The 12,325-nt window shown below is 38.6% G+C and overlaps 9 protein-coding genes across 9 annotated transcripts; 2 read left to right on the top strand and 7 right to left on the bottom strand. All coding sequences in view use genetic code 12, as the record gives it.

Annotated features, from left to right (window-relative positions):
- Window positions 1-216: 216 nt before the first annotated feature.
- Window positions 217-1,257, bottom strand: I9W82_004233 (uncharacterized protein; the record flags this gene model as incomplete). Its single annotated transcript, XM_067693284.1, has 1 exon — window positions 217-1,257. One exon carries the CDS (start codon window positions 1,255-1,257, stop codon window positions 217-219), a length of 1,041 nt encoding a protein of 346 aa, XP_067547021.1.
- Window positions 1,258-2,187: 930 nt separating this feature from the next.
- On the top strand, window positions 2,188-3,318 carry I9W82_004234 (uncharacterized protein; the record flags this gene model as incomplete). Its single annotated transcript, XM_067693285.1, has 1 exon — window positions 2,188-3,318. The coding sequence occupies one exon, from the start codon at window positions 2,188-2,190 to the stop codon at window positions 3,316-3,318; it is 1,131 nt and encodes a 376-aa protein (XP_067547022.1).
- A 138-nt stretch (window positions 3,319-3,456) lies between these two features.
- I9W82_004235 (uncharacterized protein) lies at window positions 3,457-3,735 on the bottom strand (the record flags this gene model as incomplete). The annotated part of the gene is made up of 1 exon (XM_067693286.1): window positions 3,457-3,735. One exon carries the CDS (start codon window positions 3,733-3,735, stop codon window positions 3,457-3,459), a length of 279 nt encoding a protein of 92 aa, XP_067547023.1.
- Window positions 3,736-3,996: 261 nt separating this feature from the next.
- GCN3 (translation initiation factor eIF2B subunit alpha) lies at window positions 3,997-4,956 on the bottom strand (the record flags this gene model as incomplete). The annotated part of the gene is made up of 1 exon (XM_067693287.1): window positions 3,997-4,956. The coding sequence occupies one exon, from the start codon at window positions 4,954-4,956 to the stop codon at window positions 3,997-3,999; it is 960 nt and encodes a 319-aa protein (XP_067547024.1).
- Window positions 4,957-5,114: 158 nt separating this feature from the next.
- On the top strand, window positions 5,115-5,945 carry I9W82_004237 (DNA-directed RNA polymerase III subunit; the record flags this gene model as incomplete). The annotated part of the gene is made up of 1 exon (XM_067693288.1): window positions 5,115-5,945. One exon carries the CDS (start codon window positions 5,115-5,117, stop codon window positions 5,943-5,945), a length of 831 nt encoding a protein of 276 aa, XP_067547025.1.
- A 19-nt stretch (window positions 5,946-5,964) lies between these two features.
- On the bottom strand, window positions 5,965-8,250 carry DBP7 (putative ATP-dependent RNA helicase; the record flags this gene model as incomplete). The annotated part of the gene is made up of 1 exon (XM_067693289.1): window positions 5,965-8,250. One exon carries the CDS (start codon window positions 8,248-8,250, stop codon window positions 5,965-5,967), a length of 2,286 nt encoding a protein of 761 aa, XP_067547026.1.
- Window positions 8,251-8,396: 146 nt separating this feature from the next.
- On the bottom strand, window positions 8,397-9,314 carry I9W82_004239 (5'-(N(7)-methyl 5'-triphosphoguanosine)-(mRNA) diphosphatase; the record flags this gene model as incomplete). Its single annotated transcript, XM_067693290.1, has 1 exon — window positions 8,397-9,314. The coding sequence occupies one exon, from the start codon at window positions 9,312-9,314 to the stop codon at window positions 8,397-8,399; it is 918 nt and encodes a 305-aa protein (XP_067547027.1).
- A 76-nt stretch (window positions 9,315-9,390) lies between these two features.
- On the bottom strand, window positions 9,391-10,500 carry I9W82_004240 (ERMES complex subunit; the record flags this gene model as incomplete). Its single annotated transcript, XM_067693292.1, has 1 exon — window positions 9,391-10,500. The coding sequence occupies one exon, from the start codon at window positions 10,498-10,500 to the stop codon at window positions 9,391-9,393; it is 1,110 nt and encodes a 369-aa protein (XP_067547028.1).
- Window positions 10,501-10,572: 72 nt separating this feature from the next.
- Window positions 10,573-11,979, bottom strand: I9W82_004241 (uncharacterized protein; the record flags this gene model as incomplete). The annotated part of the gene is made up of 1 exon (XM_067693293.1): window positions 10,573-11,979. One exon carries the CDS (start codon window positions 11,977-11,979, stop codon window positions 10,573-10,575), a length of 1,407 nt encoding a protein of 468 aa, XP_067547029.1.
- Window positions 11,980-12,325: the final 346 nt, after the last annotated feature.

A 12,325-nucleotide genomic window follows, 5' to 3' on the forward strand; every position in this document is an offset into this window, starting at 1 on the left:
CGCAATATTGCATTTTGTCACGTGTACGCATATTCACATCATCTGTCTCTATATGTATAATCTAAACCACTACCCTTCAGGTACTTGCTAAAAAGATTACTCTTGTTTCAATTCTCTCCACCTTTGCAGCCAAGATTGCAAAAAAATGAAATAAATAAAAAAACATCCTTAAATTAAGTGTCTACTTTAGATCTAATTAACCCTCTGCACATCTCCCTATTCACTCAACAACTGTTTAGCCAAATCCACAACTGACTTAGTCAAGTTATAATACTTGTTAATACCCAAAATTTCTTTACTTTTCTTCAAATTAGGTTCAACAAACTTGGATTCTGGAATAAGCTCAACATCAGGCAATTTCTCCTTCAATTGAGGGATGTTTTCCTTCAAGATATTAATCGCATTAGCATTGGTAAATTTGTAAGTTTCAACAACGAGTCTTTGTCCACTTGCCTTTGGGTTATCAATTACAGCAACGTGGGCCTTGGCGACATCTCTCACATCTGCTGCACCAGCAGCTAATGGTTCAACTGTATCATTTTTCTGCAACTTGAGTAAATTAGCAATAATATTAGTAGTTGATGGTAAATACCCACCTTCTTTCAATTTCACATCCTGTTCAAATTGAACTGGTCCAAGACACATGGCAGGATTAATTGAAACCAAATCAAAGTTTGTTTTATTCTCTTTGACAAATTTCCAAGCCAATTCTTCATTACATTTCTTTGAAACAAAATACGCCATTTGTGCATTGGCAAAACCAGCTTCATAAGGCAATGGACTCCATACATCATTATCATCACTATACTCACCATCATAACTAAACATCTTATCAGGACCAATAAACGTACCTGAAGTAGAAGTCAAAATCACCCTCTTAATCTGCTCACCAGCATTACTTATCGACTCCAATGTATTTTGCACAATAGCTTGACTTTTTTTCAAAATATCGTTTTCAACATCCTTGGCGTAAAAATCAGTCACTGCAGCACCAGCAATGAAAATAGATGCTTCTTTATGAGTACGCAAGACAAAATCAATTGATTTTGGTTTATCCAATTGATCAACATTTTCAGTTTTCAAATTGGGGTGGTTAAATTTGGAAATTAATTCCATTCCTTTTGTTGGTGAACGAACTATTGCAACTACTTTATAACCCAGTTGTAATAATTGGGTAATTATATGTTGTCCAATATAACCAGTACCACCAGTGATTATAACAGTTTCAGATGCTTCCTTTGTTTGAGATGATGACATAATTTCTTTAGTGTTTGTTGTAGATGCTGTGAGGTATGTAAAAAGAGCAATGGAAAGTAATACCATTTAAATACTTTCAATCGCCGTGTCCTGCAAAAGGCTTTTTAGTTGACTAAAAGTTTGGTGCTTCTGAAATCCTTTTGATTCTTCCCTTCGCTTATTGATTCGCCAATCAATTTAGTTTTAGTTTTAAATTTTATTGAAATTTCAGCCAGCCATAATATAACCCTTGTGCAATTTTCTCTTTGTTCTTTCGTTTAACTTCAATGCATCTCTTCTTAATTTCTGAAGGGCGGAAGAAGAAGAAGAAACAACAATGGAGTAAAAGTGGAGGACCACCTTTCGGGAATTAAAACAAACATATCTCCTAACTCCGTAGAGTTTTAAACTGCTAGTCGTATAGTAACATCAAACAGATCTCCTGTCAAACTGAATGTCTTCTGACACTAGACGTTGTAAGCGAAAAGGAGGTTTGCTAGAAAACTTAAGTTTTGGTGAGAGGTAAACGAGAGATTTTAACCGAGGTTAAAACACAACAAAACAATACAATACAGTACAATAGTAACCTATATAGCATATAGCATAAACGCCCAATTAGCTAAGGATACTATCATTCTCATATCACACTCTCATTTATTGCAACTGAATAGTTATGATGCTCTAAATGTCATATATTTTATACTAGTGTCGTATTTCAATGTCGCAACTATGAATTCACGACTGTTTTCCTATGAACTGCTACCATGTCGGCTGTCGGTTGTCATCTTAGTAAGGCTTATTAATTATTATACCAACATATCGATTACTCAGTTTAGTAATTGCATAACACACCATACATCATGAACAAAATATCATAAGATACACAGTGACCACAACTCATTTAACCTCAATCCATTCGCTTATAAGAACTCACATCAACACTCTAAATATATGCAATTTTGGTTAACTTCAATAGTCACAGTATTATCATCATTATTGATTTACTACTACTACAACAACAATAACAATATCCTTACTACTCAATCACAACCAGATAGTGTTTCCGATATGTCAACTATTTCCAAATACGTCAAACATCAAGGCTCAATCTTGCCATCATACTTTTTCTCCCATGGAGGACCAACATTCATGTACGAAACCGGTTCCTTCGGCAACCAGGGTGCCTGGAACAAAATCAGATCCATTGGCCACCAAATTAAAGCCATGCCAAGCTCAGATAAACCCGACTATATCATTGTAGTTAGTGCTCATTGGCAAAGTTCCGGTTCCAATACGATTGAAATTGGCACTACTTGGTCTAATGCAGGGAATGGAGAAAATCCATTAATTTATGATTTCTATGGGTTCCCTAAATACATGTATGCTGAAGAGTTTCATTCAAATAATAACGTCGCCGTGGCTAATGCCATCAAGTCGAAGTTGGCTGAATCTGGGTTCAAGACGGAATTGACTGATCGTGGTATTGATCATGGAGTGTGGGTTCCTTTCAAAGTAGCATTCAGTGGGTACAATACATTATCTGATCCACAGCCGGACTACCAAGAGAAGCGTCAATTGGACTTGCCTGATATTGCAATGATACAAGTATCCTTAACTTCAAACGATACTGATTTCGACACGCATTTCAAACTAGGCCAAGCACTCGATTTCTTCCGTCATAATCAAGTATGGGATGAAACAAACAAAAAGTATCTCAAAGGTATGGTCATATGTTCCGGTATGTCAGTCCACAATTTGCGTGAGTTAGGAGTCTCAATGCAATACTTGCAGCAAAACCCCACTGCAAAAGGTCTCCCATATGTCAAGCCATTCAATGAGTTGATTAAACTGATTGTTGAAGCAGACACATCATCAAACATCTTGACCAAATTGAATGAGTTGAAACGCGATCCATTATTGAGAAAAGCTCATCCTACATTGGATCATTTCTTACCCTTGGTCGTAGCTTGTGGGATCGCAAACGATTCAAAGCAAAATGTAAAAGAGATTTACAATGATGAGTTGGGTAGTATAGGGTGGGGGATTTACCAAATTGGTAATAATGTCGAATCAAAGATTTAAAAAAAGGACTCTTAGTCCTTCATACTTTATTTATAAATATACACAGTTCCTTCACCATCGCATAGTCCTCTCTCTCTCTCTCTCTCTCTCTTCGTCAACTCAAACACCTATGATATGCACCACTGTTTCTTTTTCCCTTCATCTCTTCAAAACTTCATTCAAAGCCTCAGCAACTTGTCCTTCACTCAACCCTTCCAAATTCCTTCTCACTTCCTCACCTCTCTCAAACCTAGCAGTCAAACTAGGAGGTATTCCATAACTCTCTCTAATCAATATTGGCAATTTATATTCAGTTTGTTGTTTCAATGTTGAGTAATTGGTGGTGAGGAATTTACGCAATGGTACTGATGCTTCACCGGTTTGTGATAGGTGAAATCTTAATTCTTTTAATGCGGTAGGAATGACGAATTTGGACATGTTTCTGTGTACTTTATTCCTTTGGATACTTTTGGTCTCTGGTGTATATATGCTTCCCTCTCTGCCTGTGCTTGGTTGGTAATTTTTTTTTCTCTTGAATTTGACTGGTGTAGAAGAGAAACTTAAGTCGTGTAACAAATTCAAATTGCAAAATATTACATACAGAGACACATATACCCTTACCATCTCACCAGCTTAGCTCTATATCATCTCTACATACAAAATACAAACAGCTTAGGAACAACTATCCTCTCTCCCTTCCTAGTCATACCATATTTTGATCAACTCTTCACTGACAGCAGATGGAGTCAACACACCCAAATCGGTGATCAACGCAGTAATATAATCATGAGGAGTGAAATCCACAATATGATGATCCAAAAACTGACCACCATGAGTACTGAAGTACTCCTTATACCGTTGATTCTCCTCCGTCAGTTCATTCAACGAGGCGATATAATTGGTGTTTGGTAAATCATTCGGTGCCAAGGGGAACATTCTGACAAATTTATGAGACTCAGTAACCACGTAAAATGGCTTATTATTAACCTTAGACAAACATCCAATTTGATAAGTACCAATATGGTTGATGATTCCACCACTTTCAGCTACACCTTCAGCACCAACGATAATCTTATCGACATTATGCAAGACGTAACCCACGGCATTATCAACAATTATTTCACAAGGAATATCAGCTTCACGTAGCTTCTCAGCCATAATGTAACCATTCCCAGTTGGTCTTGATTCAGTCACCAATACCTTAAACCTCGTCAACTGTTCCTTTTTCGCTTTAAGCAACAACGTATAAACAACACGGGAGAAACTATGAACAAGAATAACATCATCATCTTTAATAAAAGGTAATCCAAATTCCGCCAGTTTTTCTCTAGATCTCTTGGCACGCTGAACAAACAATTCTCCATTCTCAATTAAATTCTGCAGAAAAGATTCCCAATCACTATATATATTAGTATTCCTCAATATGAATCTCATGAATAAATCACACCCAGCAGAAAGTGAAATGTTATTCGGTATGGATGATTTCAACAAGTCAATGTTTTTCGAAACGAGATTGATTAGTTCGGATGATGTTGATGGTCGGTTTAAACGTAGCATTTCCACGAGACTTTCAATGGCGGCTATAGGCATGGTCAATTCTTTGTCATCTTCTAGTATTTTCAAGTAAGTAGCTTTGATATCGAATGGCTGGGATGTCATTGTAGCTTGATGAGGAGTAGATGGATCCCTGGCTAAGTTTGGTTTGGATGAAAGTTTTTCTTTGACTCAACAGCGCTCTGTGTAGTACCGACACAAAATGGAGAAAATTTCCCGTGATGATCTCCTCTTCCTCCTCTAATTGCAGTCAGTTTCCACTCATGAGTTCGCTATTTGTCGGTGAAGACGATTCATTTGAAGATAGAAGAGGGTACAAACCATCCACAACTACAATAAAAGAAGAGAAAGAAGATGAAGTGTCATCACCACCTGATGAGCAAGAAGAAGCTGACAATGAAGACGAAGATCCAATCATAGAATCCATTCCATTAGTAATGAACCAAGTCCCTTCCCCATCTACTCAATCCCTACACATTCTACAATACCCAGGAAGACCCAAGAGTCGCCCGCTTTCAAACACACCAGTATCTGCCTCCATCAAGCCCGATTCGCATTACCTCGACTTGAAACTACCCATTGATCCAACCAAATTCTTCAACCTACGTAAAATCGAAGAATGGGGTGAAACTATAGACAAGCAATCCATTTCGGGAGTATTGGATCCCGCAGATCAAGGCATCTACGCAGCTAAAGTTGTCAATGATGGCATTGAACGTAAAGTTGTTTTGATCCCAGTTGATTCCACTGCTCAGCTACGTACTTCATTTAAGTATATCGATGACTTGGATAAGGAGACTTTACAACAGCGGAAATTGGAAGCTCAACAAGAAAGAAATCAAGAACGTGCAAATGTACAAATATTACAAACTGCAGCTAAACATTCGACTCAAAATCAAGATTCTCATAGTCATTCATTGGGAGATTCGTTGAAATCGGTAAAAAAGTTTGGAGAGGAAGAGTGGAAACATTTGAGCTGGAAGGCAGATGCTCTGGTGGATACTTTAAGACTGCAGTTGAGAGATGGAGCAGATGGAATTCAATTGAAAAATGAAACTAGTTATACAGAATTTATAGATCATTTGTATAGTTAAAGCTATCTAGTGAAGCTATCTAATAGTTGAACTCGTTATTAGACTTCACCGCCAATTTCGCCATTCTCAACATCTTCTTTCTTGGATCCTCCTTTTTCGGTCTTCTTGAACCTCCATCAATTCCTTCGAGATGCTTATCACTATTTTTTCCCGACTTCTTACCAATATTCTTTGGCGTCTCTCTCAACCCAAAACTCTTTGCCAAATGACCCAAATGTAACAATTTCACATTGAAGAAATTCCTCTCTTGTGATAAATGGGTGGCATATGCTCTGATATGTGATGTAAATGCAAGACTAGCCTTCGACAACGCTGCGGAATCTTCCAAAAGCCATCTCTCCACTTCCAAATGCCATGTTGTTGCATGTATATCCCAATTTCCCAATTTATCGTATTTATTCTTACTAGTGGCATTCTTTTCAGCAAATGCTTGCTGCAAAACTTGTTCATAGTTTTTAACACGCAAGTTTTCCTCGCGTGGGTGTACAACTTTCAACTTGGCGTCAATATAACCTTCTTCCAAACCTGGTAGCAAAAACAATGTAGCTTCACCTTTGTTTCCTACTCTTGCTGATCTACCAATTCTATGCAAATGATCATCAATAGTGAATGGTGCATCGTATTCAATAACATTGGCAATTTTTGGCAAATCCAACCCTCTTGAAGCAACATCAGTACAGAAAAGAACCTTGTGTGGAAATCTCTCGTCGTCTTTTATAAAGTGTTGCAAAATGGAGGTTCTGGTCTGCTGTGATAACGAACCGTGAAGTTTATAAACCATTGTATTATCGTGAATTATCGGAGCAGTCAATTCAGCGTCATCTGCATCATTCTCATCTGTGCTATCTTCTGGTGACACTGAAATAGTCCTCACCTCCCCGGTTTCACTATCCTTTACCTTCTTGAACTTCTTACCATCTCTAGTAAACACATCAAAGTGATAATTGACTGAATCGGAGCATGAATAGAAAACCATACTCCTAGATGGAACACTACTCAGCTCAATTTTCTTGGCTATGTTAACAAGACACGAATCAAGTGTCACTAATCTCAACTTTGGTGGAACAATCAAAACATCTTGAATCAACTGGTCAGGAGCAAAAGATTCATGCTCGGTGGAGGTTGCCGCTTCTCCATGAGAATCATCATCAAACAATATCGTACCTTCAACTTCCCTATCTACAGAAATCATTTCCGGATCCTGAAGTATAATACTTCCCAATTGTTTCACATTGTTTTGCAAAGTAGCTGAGCACAACATATTGATTCTCCTTGTTGGCAATCCTTGCCATTTATCAACAGTTTCTGCAATCTTGGAGCTTCCATCAATAGTTTTAGTAATCTTCGATATCGTTTCTTCAAACCCCAATTCTACCAATTTATCACCTTCATCAAGAACCAAATACCTCAACTGACTAATATCCAATGACTTTGTATTCTCCAAGTGGTCGGCTAGTCGACCAGGGGTAGCCACCAAGATGTTCACACCCTTTCTCAATCTTGCTTTTTCACTCTTTTTCTTCTCTCCACCAATAACGATCCCTGGAACTAATGTATGATGACATCGAGTTAACGTTTCCAACACTGAATAGATTTGATTAGCAAGTTCCCTTGTTGGAGTTAAGATTATAGCAAATACTCCCGAATCTCTAGTAATTTTATGTTTATTCTCCATCATCAATTTATGAAATATAGGTAATATGAAAGCCATTGTTTTACCAGACCCTGTCTGCGCCTTCACAAATAAATCACGTTCAGTGGTTAAAAGGTTCGGTATCACTAGCTTTTGGATCTTTGTTGGGTACTTGAATCTTTGGTGGTCGATAAGATGAGAAGATAATTTTTCATTAATTCCAAGACCCAGGAATGTATCTGCACCTTTGACTGGAGCGTTCGAAGGTAAATACGTCTTTTCTTCATTTGAAGGTGTTGCTTCCGTCACTGTTTGGGTAGCAGTTACATTATTTGTGAATAATGATGAAACATATGAGTTACTCTTTCCGTCTGATTGTCCTTTACTTTCGGTAAACTTAGCTCTTTTGAATTCACTTGGAACTGACTCCTTAGATTTCAACTGCTTCTCCTCGTCATTTTTCCGTTTCGGTACTCGTGGCTTTTCAATACTAATGCTATTGGCACCCTTGACTTTTCTCTCCTTGGTTCTTCCTTGTAATGATAATTGCAACTTTCTACGATCTTTCCAACGACCACCTTTTATTTTGACATTTTTAGTAGCAGGTGTTGTACTGCTACTGCTTGCATCTGGGATAGCAAAGTTCAACAATAACCCATCATCGTCACTCATTTTCTGTAGTATAAGAGTATCTTGTGATTAGAGATAAATCTTTCACGCATCTCATCGGAAAGATAAAAATTATGGAGAAGAGAGCTACCAGTTGATTTCAATTAATGCACCAACATTCATTTCCTTGTATAGTCTATAGAAGCACCCTATCGTCTCTCATGTTCCTCCCTATATCCTTTGATTTGCCACAAGCCATGATTTTCACCCAAAACAAAGCCAATTGTCTTCCTCGCGTAATAGTCACCAGCAAGAATCAAGTTATCAATTATATCATCCAACAAAATAGCCTTGCCAATAGCAATTCCATCTCCCAATCCAGGATGGTGAGCATTCACAATGTGTAAATGGAAATGGTAATAGCTTGGGTGGTAGTGTACAAACACCTTTAATTGGTCTGGAGCAATACCATAAACTTCAAAAGCAACTGACTTGACCTTGTCCTGAACCCTTTTCAACCAATCAATGTGAGATCCATTCAAGTCTCGCAACGATGATATACCTGTCCTGTTGACAATGCAACACAAGTACAAGTTTTCCAAATTCACCTTGTCCCATTTCATATCCGGCAACAAAACAAACCCTTCCTCACTTTGATCGTGGTAAATGACTGACTCCAGCTCTTTGCCATGGAAGAGGATGTTGTAGACCCATTGAATTCTGTCACCTTTCATAGTCTCTATGTACGGTACTACGTATTTTTGGTACATGTCAGGTGTCTCTCTCACGTAATGTAATTGTTGGTTGTCGTACTTCTTGATGTGAGTCTCCGTGGCAGGATATATCAAGTTGACTTTAGCCGCTGGTAACTGTTCCAAGTCTTGATGTAGCAAAGCTTTGCCCCAATTGTACACATCGTTGGAATTGATGGTTGATACACTGTCTATGAGCTGGGAAATTCCGTTGCTTGAATTTATTGAATCAACATTGAAAGCCGACTTTTCAATTATAAGAACAGCCTGTTTGTCCTGTATGAGCCCGAGAAGCGCAATGGTCTTTGCTTGGGTGTCAGATTTTAGCAATCGTTCAAATTGGAACTGTGCGATAAGCTCATTCATATCACTCATTGATGAAAAGCTTTGGTCTTACAGAGAGATCTCTTTTTTTACGCGGCAATTTTTCAAAAGCATTAAATACACGAGTCTATATACTCTCCTCATCACTATCATTCATATCAATACATATCCAACTAGGCCATGCAATCTCTTCTCTCAAAATACCACGTAGCTGCTCCATCAAAAATTTCTCAACTTTACCAACATTTCTCAATACGTTATTCTCAACCTCGCCAATCTCACTCTCTATCCTGATCTTTTTAATGATATCAATACGCTCTTTGCTATGTGGGTCGTGGAAATAGTAATCGACAATGTTCCCACCAGGCGTGGATGCATTGGAAGCGAGACCACTTATGTCAAAGTCGTCGTTCACGTCACATAAGAATGATAGATATACCGATTTATTGAGATACGCTATCGTAGCAATGGAATGGACCACCAAATCAGTTACATGAAGCTTTATGGGTAGCGAAATGAACTTTGGTGAGGGATAATTCACAAGTAAAGTTACCAATAAATCAATGTGCATATCTCCCTTGTAGTTAATCTCTACAATAAATTGTATATCATTTACCCCGACATTGGAAGCCTTAGTTTCAGACTTTGTCGCTATTTTTGGAACCGCCCTCGAGGATAGAAGATTCGGATTCAATATATGCGTTGGAGTTTCCGTTCCAGTACCACTGGTAGTTGCATTGGCAGAACCAAGGATTCCATTAACACCATATGGATGAAAGACCGATTGAAAAGACTCCTTGGATCTAAGAACTGGAGGCTGGTGGGAGGATGCTGAATCTTGCATCTGCTCAGAGTGCTGCTGTATTGGAGTTTCAGTGTAGATCATTGACTCTCCTTCTGCTATTGTGGATAGTTTGTCTTCCATGTAATCCTCTTCATCGTCGTCATCCTGTTCATCATCATCGTCCTCACTCTCTTTCGGCTCATTGGACACGGACGATCCTGCCTCCTCTGTCAGATCATCATCCTCGGGTGTGTAGAAATCTGGAAAAGGATCGCCAATGTGTCGTATCGTAACTTCTGGCGGTATATCTCCCAAGCTGAAATCCACAACTTGTAAATTCGAAATGTAAGACGGCAAGGTTAGTGTCTGAAGTTGATCATGAAGGAACTCTCTGATTGAGTTACTGATGTCAGCATCGTTTCGTAGCGTATCCCAATTTATATCGAATGACATTGATCTGAGGTGGATAATTGCAGAAGTTGAGAAAACGCTACCAGAAATTTATTGATACCTATATAGCTCACCCTATATAACGCCAGCAAGTGCCAATTCCAAATACTCCAAGTCATAGTAGTCTGTATCCTTAACCCTTGGTACTTCAATGCAATGTATGTTACGCGAACTCAACAACCCCACATCAACTTCTATTTTCAGATCTGACATGTATATTAAATGGGTAACCACCTTGTTCCATGAAAGTGGCATCGAGTCTAAATTTTGATTTCGTAATGAATACTCAGTAGATTCAACAAGAACTTTTATAAAGTCATATGCATTCATGCCAAATGTCTCACGATCGAGACATCCGTTCAATAGCAATATTTTATTTTTACACTTGCCAGTGGTGATTGCTTTACCTATTCCTTTCAACACCAACACCGGCACAATACTCGTCATCAAAGACCCAATGGAGTATATCAATGTATCGCTATTTGCGATGGTTGAGGTGGCTCTACCATTTGCCGTGGGACAGATCTCCTCTCCATAAGGTGAAACATAGAATATTCTCTTTATTGGAGATAGCAATGGCTCAATAGACTCCAGCTTGTTAAAGTGCAATTGTGACTTTTTCAATTCTGGATGTGTGTATTGTGGGACATTCCCTGACTCTTCTTCTTCAGAATCCGAAAATGTTGATACGCTTGAGTCTATACTCAGTCTGCGTTGATATTGTTGTTTACTGATTTCAACTTCATTGATGGGAATATCGGCATCAGTAAAGTAACCTGTTCTTCCTGTGTCGTCTGATGGAGTTGGAGGCCTCGTTTTGCGTATAGGAGGTGGATACTCTTGTGAAGTTGATGGGTGTGAAATCTGTGATTGTCCTGTGATGATCAACCCGTTCTCCAACAAAGCACTAATATGATAAGTAAAGTTTGTGTTTATACATGGCAATACTTGAATGTTGGAGCAGATGTCAGTCAATTTGCAGAATAGCTCGATCGAGGAATCCAATGATCCAATGAATAAACGTACCCCTGTTAAAAACATATTTCCCACACTTGCCAATTCATACCTAAACTGTCGACTTGTCGAGTGGTGTATTCTTGACCTCTTTAGTAGCTCTACGTGTAGATGCACGAAAAAGCTTCGAAAAATCTCCTTTGTGCTTGAGCTTAGGGGTGACCACAATTCATGTGTCCCTTCAACAATCTCATTCCATTGATGCTTAGCAATTTGGGGATCCAGTGATAATCTAAATGTAAGTAACTGTTTAACATGTTCTTGATGTGGTGGAATCAACCTTGTCAACCTGGACCTGATGTCACCTATAGCTGGGCCACCTATGACACGAATTAGTTCAGAAGTGGATCCTCCGTTATCTGATATAGGCAATATGTATGACGTTTTGTTGCTTTTGGATAAATTGGAGAATAATGGTGTTAACTCATTGGTGGCTGTTCCACCTGATATAACGGTAATCTTAGGCATAATTATATCAAGAGGAAATTATGGTTTTTGACTTCTTTGTTTACAGAGTGTTCAACTCCGCGATTAAACGCCGTGCCTGAATTTTACGAAAGGAGCTGCGCTACCATTGCTAAAAGTGGTTTACAATAACATGAGGGAGTATAATGCACCCCTATACACTTCCATAATCCAGTGGTGGCCCCATCAAGGCTTCATTAGATCAGCAAGGTTGTTGGATGTTTTTCTGGTGCCTTTTTGCAACCATTTCATGAGGGGTTCTTACGTCTTCAGCTCTTCAAGGGCACGTCATATTAATGCCACTATAGCCACATAACTCCCCGAATATATCTCCTCATGATTCAATGCC

Source organism: Candida metapsilosis (assembly GCF_017655625.1).
Source record: "Candida metapsilosis strain BP57 chromosome Unknown scaffold6, whole genome shotgun sequence".
Lineage (NCBI taxonomy): Eukaryota > Fungi > Ascomycota > Pichiomycetes > Serinales > Debaryomycetaceae > Lodderomyces > Lodderomyces metapsilosis.